This window comes from Corvus moneduloides, chromosome 15 (genome assembly GCF_009650955.1).
Source record: "Corvus moneduloides isolate bCorMon1 chromosome 15, bCorMon1.pri, whole genome shotgun sequence".
NCBI lineage: Eukaryota > Metazoa > Chordata > Aves > Passeriformes > Corvidae > Corvus > Corvus moneduloides.
In genome coordinates, this window is record NC_045490.1 from 16,803,326 (window position 1) to 16,815,381 (window position 12,056).

Sequence of the window (12,056 nt, forward strand, 5' to 3'; positions counted from 1 at the left end):
GAAAATCCCATTATTTTCTCTTTTCTTCTCTTAGATCCCTTGGTACCGGCTTTACGTTTGAGTTCTTTGTGTATTTGCTGGGGATTGTTTATTTAGTCTCCTTTGATCGGGAACGGGAGTCGTGTGCTGAAGGGGAGTGGGTCATCATCACTTAACTATGTGTGAACCACCTTCACTTGAGAGTAGCAAGGTTTACCCCAGCGCTGTAGAAATGTCACTTCTTTCCTTTATTCACATGGATGTGATGGAACCACGATTTTCTAAAGGCAAAACTTCTATTTTAAGCTTATAAACAGATTTAACGATCTCTGTAGAAGACGGAGAAACAGCATTTGCTGGTTGTCCAGGTGTGGGAAGCGACTCGTTTCTTTGGATTATGATTAAGGGCGATGTGGGGTCTCTTAGTGCCGATCGTTTGGGGCAGGGGAGGATTTGGCTTCTGTTCGCTTCCCCTTGGGTTCTCTGACTGTAGTAAAGAACTGAAGATCTTTTCGGGGTTTGTTATAGACGTACACAGTCAAGAAAGCATTTTAATATTTCTGTTAGAAACATAAAGCACTCTTAACTTTAAAAACAGCTCGTGGATGCTTTTACTTCGTGGTATAGTCTGGGCAGGAGTCGTTAACAGAAGGCTCTAGAATAAACGATGCCAATTTCGTACAGAGCTGGCAGTCGCTGCAAGCGCAGGCTCTGCTTGCCGCCGCACATCGTTCTGGAGAGTGATGCTGATTAACGCGATGTTATCAGACACAGTGCAATCCTGGCAGCAGAGGCGGGGCTGGCAGCCGGGAGCGCTGCCGAGCGCTTCTGCGGTGGTTCCGGGAGCGGGAGAGGCGGAGGGGAAGCGGCTGCAGCGCCTGCTCCGCCGTGGTGGCCGGAGGCTGTTTTGCAGCATCCGAACGGGATTTTACAGACAGGGAAATGCCCGGCACGGCTGCCTCGGAGGAGTTGTCAGAGACTCCGAGTGCTCGGCTCGGAGCCGCTCTGCCGCACGAGCGGGACTGAGCCCCCGCACCCGCTGTCGCTGGTGTCCTCCCCGGCAGCTTCCGTCAAGTCCGGTGGTCTCTGACTGGGGGTCAAGAGACCGATCTGCGTCCTCGTGTTAAAGAGACGAGTTCTTGCCTGCGATATACTGAGCAGCATGTAGTGGGGTCCCTGTTTCTGTGGCTTGATGCCGGCAATGAGGATTTTAGTGAGAATCTAGAAATCGTCTGCATATGAGGGAGGTTGTTATTCCGAGCTCCTGATAGCTAAAAGTCGTCTCTGCTCCCGCGTCCCCAAGGAGCAGCTGCGAGGTTTTTGAAGGGCATCCTGACATCACTGCTCGCTCTGCCAGCAGGCACAGCCTGCCTGGGCAAAGAAGAGGGGCTCAGAGCTGCCGGGAAAAGAGCAGATCAGCCCGGCGGTGCTGCCAAAAGTTCTGTCCGTCCCGTCCGTCGGGAGAAGCGCGGGGCTGAGAGCGAGCGTGGGGTGGGGGGCGCCCGCAGGGTTCAGCCGGGATGCCTGCCGCAGCTCCCGAGCAGGAGGAGCCCGGTGTTTCGGGTCGCCGGGGCACCACCGTCCTTCCTCTCGTGTGAAAGGTGATAACGGGGTCCTTGCACCTCCGTCGGCGGCTCCGCGCTGCTGATTTGGCTCGGTCCGAAGTCCGGTCGTCCTTCGTTCGCAGGCAGATCCTCTTTATTGTCGGGTTCTCATTACTGTGCGAGCTTTTCATGTGGTCCTTCCAGGCGGCGGTGAGGGCTGGAGCTGCCCTCCGGGGACAGCTGCCGCCGCACGGAGCTTATCGATTTCCTTGGGAGGAGAAGCAGCAGAGCTGTTGTTCTGTCCGTTCTCCTTCACGGATTCCCCTGCTGTCTCCCGCTGAAGTGCTGTGCCCTAATTTAGCACCAATGGGCGCCCCTCAGTTCTGGTGAGCGCCCCTGGGATTTTCCCAAGCCCCAGTACCGAGCAGGACGTGTCCTGCAAACCTCCGTCGAAGTCACCGCCTTAGATGCATTGCCCGCGGAAACAGCGCCTTTAAATCATCGCTGACGAAATGATGATGTTCAAACACGAGTGTCCGTCCCTTCGTGTGGTGCAGCTGTGTGCTCCGCAGCCACGACGCAAACCGGTTCTGCTCTTCGCCTTTAGTTTTCGCCTTTGCTGGTTTAACAGTTTCTTCTGGCAGCCACCATTGTTCTGAGCACAGCGTGCATGGCTGGAGTAGCGAGGTCTAATTGCAGGAAAAGGGGAGGGTTGGCTGAAAATGTAAGACAGGGAGGGAGAATGAGTACGCTCCCAGGCGGTGTAAGTGCAAGTGCCTGGCGGGCAGAGGAACGTGGAGGAAGAGCTCTCTGAACACGTTAGGGAGTGAGACACGATGAGGGGTCGTGTAGAAGTGGATGATACCTCAGAAGGATCACAAACGTGAATTCCTCCATGAGTCGGGTCAAATTTGCTCTAAGAATGGGTCCAGCAGAGGGAAGGGAATAGGGAATGGTTTGGATATGGGAAACTGAAGGCAAATGTAAGATGAGGGGGCTTAAACAGAGGTTGGATTGTCTGCTGTGATACCAAGGGAAATGTCTATGTTAAAAGTGTTTAATACAACGCAATACTTTAATACAGCATAATAATGTAATTAGGGTAAGTGACTTGAAATGGAGAGGAGACTTTTGAGATTGGAGACCCTGAAAAGAAGGATTAGGTGGAAGGGTGGCCCCAAAAGAGTGTGAGTAGGGACACTGTGTATGAAGGCACACTTGAGACTGCCGTGAGCTGGATGTGGAAGGGAAAGCACAAACAGGCAGGGAGGAACATGCCTGGGACTCAGCCAAGCAGAGCAGTGGCTTCACACAATGGGCAAGGCTGGATTCTGCCCCTGTGACACAACTGTGTTACTCCCTTCATGGCAGCAGTGTCCGTGTTGTAACTGGCCCTCGATATTTAATATTTTTAAGCGCTGGATCTTGGCTGTGACCCAGAGCTGTCTACCTGAGTGGTGTGTGGATCAGACACTCATGCATTGGATTGGGAAGGCAGCATGGTAGGATCTGGGTGTCGAGAGGGTGCTGGCAACATGCACATTCTGGTGAGCAAAGCTGCCTGACACATCACTGTCCACAGCGGAAAATGACAAGAGGACAAGCTACGCCAAAATACTAAAGTAGGGTGGTAAGGTTTAAAATTGTTAGAAACAAAGCAAAGTGAAGGCAGGTTCACTTAGAGTCCTGTAAACAAGCACGGGGCAATGCTGCAAAATCAAAGAGATGTAGCAGAAAGATGAAGAACTTATTTCATGGTTAATGAGTAGTAAATGAATGGAATAAAGACTAATACCATTGTAGGCTGCTGGATATTTCTCCAAAGGTGAGTACATCTTACAGGAAAATGTGCAATTGCTTTGATTTTGGCCATTCATTGATCAGTTTCTGCTAGCGCTGCAAGTATGTCGAGCAATCAAAATGAATAACTACAGCTTGTCATTCCAATATTATATTTGAGGAAAATCTGCCTTTGAGGGGGCTTGTCTGCTCAACAGAAGGATGTTGAGTCCAAAATTCTTGGGTTTCTTCATTGTAAACCGAGTCACAGATGGGTGGATAGAGGCTGTGTGTTTTACTTGTGTGTGCACCTGAGGCATCAACATGTGGCTTTCCAGCTCTTCCCGGACAGATGGATTTATCCAGGTCAGTGTTAAGGAAATATATAATTCTTTCCTGTGACTTTAATAGGTGTTATTGCACTGGTTCAGGGTGTTTATAATGACTGTGCATCACTACAGAGCAGTAAACCCAGCAACTTCTCAGGTATTGTAGATGACATTGTCGCAGAATAGGAATCTAGGGCAGATTGGGAGCGGGGGGAGTCTGGATGACAATTCTGTGGTGATTGGGTAGGAATTGGGTATTTCTGCACTTAGCAATCAAGAAAAGAAAAAGGGGTAAGCAGCATACCATGAGTAATTGTATTGTATACTGTGTGCAGTGGGTTACTGAACAGATTTATGTCCTGTGTGAATTAAGGTGGGTGCCCAGCAGCAGCTCTGTAGCTTTCTCTCAGCCTTCTGCCACCACGCCTGCTTCCCCCCAAGCTGTAAGAGATTCTGTAGCATCAGTGCAGCAGACATAAAATGCAACACTCAGGTACTGCCAGGACCTCCTGGAGTTAAAAAATCATATTTGCAGACAGTTGTGCTGGAGCAGACCAAGATCTGTTCCAGTGTGCCAGGATGAGAACCTCACTATGAGGCTTTGCTGAGTTGTGAAGATGCAAACAGATGTATTGACTTTTTTTTTTTTTTAATTTAATGTACAATTTTTGGCTGTGCTCCATTTTTTCTCCCTTTTTGAAAGGCCCTATATATACTATGTATAATTGAAACGTTCTGTTTCACTTGCCTGGAAATTCTCAGCTGTAGAAAGAAATGCAATGAGTATGAGAAGGGTTAAGATCTGTCCTTGTCCCACATTTATAGCCTCTTGCTTTTGATTGATCAGGATCTCACCATAACAAGCTCTCACAGAAAGAAGCTGGAAGCAGAGGAGATGGAGGTGCTGCCAGGGCCCATCTGTATAAACTGCTACTGAAGATCATTCCAGGAAGGTTTTCCAGGAGGGTATTTTGAAATGATTTTCTCCCCTCTCGTACCCGCTTTGGGGTGCAGTTGGTAGCAGTTCCCTCCGTGTGGAAAGCTGGGGGAGCAGAGAGCTTTGATGTTATTTTTTTCCACTCATGATCTGCAGTCTCTGTGTGGTATCAGTTCGTCTCTCCCCACAATTCCTGGGCATGTCCTAAATGCAAAACCTCTTTGGTGCTGATATTTATTTCTCTACGAGTAATTGAACTGCTGCAGCCTCCCATATTCTCCTGCCACCCGAGCCATCCCCATCCTGCTTTGGCAGGCTGGATGGGAGCTTATCTGTGGCTGGGGGTGATCTGACTGTCAGAGCAGAGACCTTTCTCTCCAATAATCCGTGTTAATTTACCTTGTTCAAAAGGTGAAGCAGCAAAGAGCCTTTTTCTTTTTCCTTTTGCATATTCTCTTTTTCTCATGGCCTTTTTTTTTTTTTTTTTTTTTCCCTGTAAAGTTTAACAGGGGTAGAGTCGACTGCCTCCTTTAATTGTGCTCTTAAAACCCCTCTGGGAAATGTTGTGCTCAGCCGGAGCGTGCCTGGGCTGTGCTGACCCATGTTTAGCCGATGCCTGTCACTTCTCATCCACCTTTCCCTTCCACCGCGGTACTCTGACAGCGTGCGGCAGCACATCCTCTCGCTGACTCTCCCGCAAGGCGCGGAGGGGGGTCTGCTCCGCATCTCTTTTTCACGGAAACACATCCATGACGCGGACTCGGCTGCGCGCAGCCCCCCCGCTCCATCTCCGTCGGGGCGTTAAAGAAGAGGGGGGAAGAAAGAGGAGCGGGAGGAGAAGCAGCCGCCGGCCGGCGGGACAGCGGCGGCGGGGGGAGCGCAGCCCCCTCCCCCGGTGGCGCCGGTGTCGCCGCGGCCTCTGGGCGGCGCCGCCGCCGCTGCCCGCCTAAGAACCGCGCGGGGTCGGCGCGCCGGTCACAGCGAGCGGCGGCGGCGGGCGCAGCGCTGCGGAGCTGCCGCCTGGCCCCGCACGGCAGCCGGCGGCACGGCGAGGGGAGGGGGGGGGAGCGGAGCCGCCGCGGAGCCTCCCGCGCCTGCACCGAACTTCTCGCCTTGCCGCCGGTGCGCCCCGGTGCCCGTTCGCTTCGCGCCGGGAACTTGGGGTGTTTGCTGAAATTCTGGATTATGTTCCTGCTGAGCCGGTCTGCGGGGAGCTGAGCCAGGGGAGGAAGCATGCGGGGCTACTTAATGGTCTTCTGCCTTATTTGCTGCACCGCGGACGGGCAAATAGTGTATTCCATCGCCGAGGAAACAGAGCGTGGAGCGTCTGTTGGGAACATAGCAAAGGATTTAGGAATAGATGCAGCTACACTTTCAGCTCGGAAATTTCGCATGATCACCGGTTCAAGTAAGCAATATTTTAATATAAATGCCAGCACGGGGGCTTTGTCTGTTAATGAGCCCATAGACAGAGAACAGCTTTGTGAATTAAAGTCTGTCTGTGTTCTGAATTATGAACTCGTGTTAGAAAACCCTCTAGAGCTTTATAGGATGGAATTCAAAGTCTTGGACATAAATGACAACTCCCCCAGCTTTCCCTTAAGTGAATATCATATAAACATGCCTGAGTTCCTGTCACCTGGGGCACGGTTTACACTCCCCAACGCCCAAGATCTTGATGAAGGTGCTAACAGTGTCCAGAATTATACTCTGAGCCCCGATGAACATTTCTATTTGGAAATGCAGATACGCGGGGATGGGAGTAAATATCCCGAACTGGTGCTGAAGAAAGCCTTAGACAGGGAGCAGCAAGCCACTCACAGACTTGTGCTTACAGCCAAAGATGGTGGGAATCCTCCAAAGTCTGGTGATGTCCCGGTAATTGTGACTGTGCTGGATACCAATGACAATGCACCAGAATTTGAGCACTCGGTCTACAGGGCGAGTATCTTGGAAAACTCCCCCAGTGGCACTTTGGTAGTCCAAGTGCACGCCACGGACTTGGATGAAGGTCCAAATGGAGAGGTCAGGTATTCTTTTAGCAATACAACTTCTGCTGACTTACAGCGAATGTTCTCAATTCACCCGCACACTGGGGAGGTGACAGTCAGTGGCGTTTTAGCTGTTCAGAGACCCCTTCTCGAGATGCTTATTGAGGCAAGGGATAATGGGGTATTTGGCATGTCCAGCACAGCTAAGCTGCTGGTGGAAATCACTGACGTGAACAATCATGGCCCAGAGATTACAATTACATCCCTTTCCAGTCCCATTCCTGAGGATGCTGTTCCTGGCACGGTGATAGCTCTGCTGAGTATTTTGGATAAAGACCCTGGGGAGAATGGGAAAGTAACCTGCCAGATCTCTGAAAACCTTCCCTTCCAGTTAAAGCCTTCCCTTCAAAACTACTACAGCCTTGTCACCAGTGAGCTTCTGGACCGAGAGCTGATCAGTGAGTACAACATCACCATTACTGCCACAGACTTGGGTTCTCCTCCTATCACCACTCAGAAGACTGTTTGGGTGCAGATTTCTGACGTGAATGATAACCCCCCTGTCTTCAGTGCTGACACATTCGATGTGTTTGTGGAAGAGAACAATCCACTTGGTGCTTTTCTCTACCAGGTCTCGGCATCTGACCCTGATATAGGGGAGAACGGACGGGTCTCTTACACACTCAGGAATTCCACAGTTGCGGGCAGTGCCCTGACCAGCTTTTTGTCTATGAACTTGGCCAATGGGAGCATCTATGCAAAACGTGCCTTTGATTTTGAGCAGCTTAGGAGCTTCTATTTCCAAGTGGAAGCCAAGGACAACGGGTCACCAGCCTTGAGTGCTTCCATAACAGTGAATGTTTACATCTCAGACCAGAATGACAATGCCCCAGCCATCCTGTACCCCACCAGCCAGAATGGCTCTGTAGCTGTGGAAGTTGTGCCCCGCCTGGCTGATGAGGACTACCTGGTGACCAAAGTGGTGGCAGATGATGAGGACAATGCACAGAATGCCTGGCTTTCCTATCACCTTGCCCATTCCTCCGACTCTACCCTGTTCCAGTTGTCACCGCACACCGGTGAGCTGCGCACCACGCGCTCCATGCGCTCCACTGACTTCCTCAAGCACAAGGTGGTTGTGGTGGTGCGGGACCACGGGGATCCACCGCTCTCCTCCACCGTGACCGTGGGCATCCTGCTGGCTGACACCCTGCCCCAGGCGCTGCCAGACTTTGATGACAGCGGGGAACCACCACCCCTACTCAACGCTACAAACATCTACTTGATCGTTTCCCTTTCCTGTGTCTCGTTCATCTTTGCAGCATTCATCTTCTTCCTTGCCATTATCCGGCTGTGCCGCTGCCGGACTTGCTGCTGCAATGGCTGCTGCTGCCCAGCCGATGACTATAAAAAGTATTGCTACAGTGTGCACATGCTGCCCAGCTCCCACCTCCCACCGGACATGCTGGAGGTCACTGGTGTGGGTAAACTGACTCACACCTACTTGTACAGGGCATCTGTAGGTCTTGGGCCTAGTAGCAGCAGCATCCCAAATGGTGATGCTGGGAATGTTCCTAGTGGCTCAAGGTTACAGGTGCCAGGGCCCTGCATCCAAGTGCAGCAGGTCCAAAGTGACCGTTTGAGTGCTGTCCTCGTGGTAAGTACTTCTTCCTTTCACTTTTTTTCTCCCAGACACATGGCCTTGTGTCTGCTCTAGGTTGTTCAGTGCAGAACATACTGTGGGCATTTGCAGGAAAACAGGTTTCGATTCATGGCACCTGGAGGAAATTTCAGTTTCTTTTATATGTTTCCTAAAGCCAAGAATCTCTTTGGCTGAAATATTGTCATGGGGTGGCAGAAGAGATTTTTTTTTTTTCTGCTGCAGACATTAAGGGCTTTCAGAAACAACTGATGGTAAAGGTGTAAGTGAAAACTAAATTTCTTGCAAGCCAAGCCATTGTCTTCAGAGAGCTAAGCAGGGGCATGATAAGAGTCCATGCGAGTTTCTAATCAATGGTGGTTCTAAGATGCACTGTGTAGAGTCTGTGATTTTATTTTTTTAAATATTTTTCTTTATCCCCACCCTGACATTCCTGAGCTTTTTTTCATTGAGGGGGAATAGTTTGTGGAGCCAAGGTGCTGGTTTGCAATGCCCAAGGTAAGTCTGCGGTGGAATAGCAATAATTCAATATCCAGCACCTCTTTAAGAAATGTGATTTGTAGTGTTCCTCTCACTTTCCAAGCAATCCATAGGTTTTGTGAACCTTAAATAATTCTCTTCTAAGCCTCTCACCAAGCTGGGTTCTTCTCAGTAGTGTGATGAGTGATTTTGCAGGAAAAAAATCTTTTTGTGATCACAATGTAGGGCTACAAGGTGGGCTGCAGGCCTGATCTCCTGGGTGTTGCTGCTTTACTTGTCCAAGATTCTATATGTATTTTTAATAGGTCCTGGGAGTCATCTTTATATTTTTATGATGTTTTGAGATGTTTTGCCTGCAGATTGTCAAATTCCTTGGTGTGCATAACAGTAACTAACCACTGTTGGTTCTGTCCAGGCCAGTGCTCTGTGTCTGGTAAGAGCTGCTCCAGATGTTTCCAAGGGAAATGTAAGAACTCAGGTTAGACAGACATGGTGTAATCTGCTTCCTGCTGTTGTTTTTTATTCTAGTTTACAATTATTAGAGGCTGTCTTAAATCTGGAGCCATTATGTTTATTTTCACCTTTGAAATCTTTATTGTATCTTTAAATATATGCAAAAGCCCAGCTCCTTTTTGAACCTTGATGTAAGGGTAGCTTCAATAACTTCTTTGGATAATCAAATATACATTCAACTATGTAACACTTCGGTTTAAAACTCTTGAATTTCCAAGTAGTGAGTTTTTGTAAATATTCCCTTCTAAAAAGGTCCCAATTTGCTCTTCACTATGCAATTAGTTCATCACACCTTCCCTTATTTATGTGTTGACCAGGTTTGATTTACACATGATGGTTTTCCTAGTATTTAATCAAAGTCACAATCAGTTTTAAATTCTGTTCTCTGTAGCAGCAGAGGGTTGCAGGTGTTGTGGGTTTCTCACTGTTCAGAGAGGGGTATGTGGAATACCTAGATCTTGCAAAAGGAAAAGGGTTGGTGTCCTTCCATAAGAAAGTGTAGAGTCTAGGAAAAAGGCAGTTGGCAGTATGTAAAGAAGAATCTGTACCTAATGCACTGGATACTTTGGGAATGTCATTGATTATTTGAGGATCTGAAAAACAAAAAAGTTGAGCTAGAACTTTTGTAATGGGAAGTTAAAAAACTTTTTGGCAATATCTTAACTCAGAAGGTGTCTGCAAGAACTCTGACAGTGTCTGGGGAGTGTAACTTTGGCTGGAGAGTAGTTCATAATTGCAAAACTAATAATAATGATGACATATATATATAACAACAAAACCAAACAAAAAACCTCAAAAAACTGTCACAACTCATTTCTTTGTTTCAGTTGAGCAAGATCTGGAAACTCAGGTAACCAACACATTAAAGAACCAAGTAATAAGAAAAATGAAGAAGTATCCCTTATCTCCATAATCAGAACAACTAAAATGTGTCTCATTACATCTCACTGTATTTCAGTCATTCAGGTGAATTTTTAAACTTGTAACATAAGACACCTTTTTAGGAGCTTTTGATAGTGGGGAAAAAGAAATCCCAGATGTCATCTTTGGCAATTTTATTTCCTTGGCTTCTAATACTCAGAGGTGTAACCATAGATATGGCTTATGTGGAAAGTCCAAAGGCTTTAATTTAATTGAGCTGAGTAGGGGAGCAGGGGCAGGGACTGTAAAAATCCATCTACCCTTGAAACCAAAATCATGCTGGTTATTATTAATTTGGTGCTGATCATTCCAGTGGCATTCGAGCTGGAGAATTAACTACACATATATATATATTTACCATTAGAAATTTTGGGTTGAAAATTTACAGTTTAATTTTGGATGTTGACTAAATGTAGTCCAAAAGTGCTTTCGCACTGATTCATTTGGACTTAGAAACAAACCTACATGACCCTTTGAGCTTTTGAGGAGGGGTGATGTTATTGCTTCCTAAGAATACGAATGTACCAAAAAGAAAGTAACAAATATTTAAAAGGAAGTAGGAGCAACTTCATAGTTATCCTTCAAAGCACTGAAAAGTATTTAAAAATTACAATTTTAGCAGGACTTAAATAACCTGATTTTTATTTTGTTGGGTTTTTTTAAATTGAGGAGGTGATTCTAATTTTCAATACATGTGGGATAGAAAAAGGCTGGCAAATATGAAAAGTTAATTGAATTCCCAGAAATTTAGATGTATTTCAAAATTTAGGTTGATTTCTTTATCCTTGTTCTGCTTTTGCTACTGAATGAAACGATAGGCTTGGATGTGTTTACATATGCAGACGCATGAGCCCCATTTGTGCTTCTATATTTTCTGTTTGGGTTGGAGCTATAAATAGCTCTATGTATGGCCATAAGAGCAGTAGAGTAAACTGTAATTGTATCTTTTTCAGTATTTTGTTGTGTCTTTCTGCAGCATGGCATAGATGGCAGCTGAGTGAAAAGCATGGTAGGCTGCTGTGCTGTGAGAGAGACAAAGGCACGAGTGGTTACTAAAGTAAGCAGTGGTTCACTGACTGATTTCTGGGATTGTGATGTAGCCATGGATTGCTACAGTTCTTTTGTTTGCTTGTGTTGGCCATTGTGCTACACAAAAGGCCTGTGAGATATTTCTACATTCAGAGCATACTGACCTCTCTGTGACTTGGCATTCAGTATTTAGGTTACACCCAAAAAAATAGATGCAAACCTTGCAATGGAGAATATTTCTCTCTATACTGTAATGGGAGTGGAATAATTTTGCACAACATGGCATGCATTTCCAGTGACAAAAATGGATCCACTTACATTGAGACAGGCTGCCAATTGAGGCTGAGCTGCTGCGGGCTAAGCGTCAGTGGCTTCCTCACACAAGTGAAGACCAGATGTGTGTGCAAACCCTCCCTGTGTCTCATTCTGATGGGAATAACAGTCAAATGTAAGAGTGAAGCACCTTCCCAATTCTTTCTGTCAGTGCTAATAACAACCTGTCTCAAACCAGCAGTCTTATGTCCACATTACAAGAATTAAGTTCTTAGGAAGATTTCTTGGCTGCAAAGGTTACTCTTGAGGTCCAGCCAAGAAAATTCTGGAAGGAGTGATGACCAAAGAAAATTCAGCAAGGGGAAGTGCATCCTTCTGACCACTCCAATTCCCTTTCACAAAGAAGGATGTGTTCAGCAAAAGAGCTCTGAGCCCTGTAAAGGCTACAAATACCTGGGCTGAAACTTTGCTTGTCTGATGCCTGTCCTGGAGAGTTATTTTTAGAAGTAGGGGAAGGGAGAGTGACAGGAGGAGTTGGTTGAGACAAAGGGCTTGAGGGGATGTGGAGAGTAATAGGATTGTATTTGGAGATGGATAAGGTGAAGGGAAAGATGAGGTTGA

The 12,056-nt window shown here is 47.3% G+C and overlaps 1 protein-coding gene across 4 annotated transcripts in view; it reads left to right on the forward strand.

The window, feature by feature from the left end:
* LOC116451295 (protocadherin alpha-C1-like) overlaps window positions 1-12,056 on the forward strand; it is a 92,265-nt gene that overhangs the window by 10,009 nt on the left and 70,200 nt on the right. The window contains exon 1 of one of the 4 annotated variants that reach the window (XM_032124536.1): window positions 5,626-8,216. The exons of the other annotated variants lie outside the window; for them this stretch is intronic. Coding sequence (XP_031980427.1) covers window positions 5,802-8,216 — 2,415 coding nt within the window. The 5' untranslated portion in view covers window positions 5,626-5,801. Of the gene's footprint in view, window positions 1-5,625; window positions 8,217-12,056 lie in introns of those variants that run through there. 4 annotated transcript variants of the gene reach the window in all.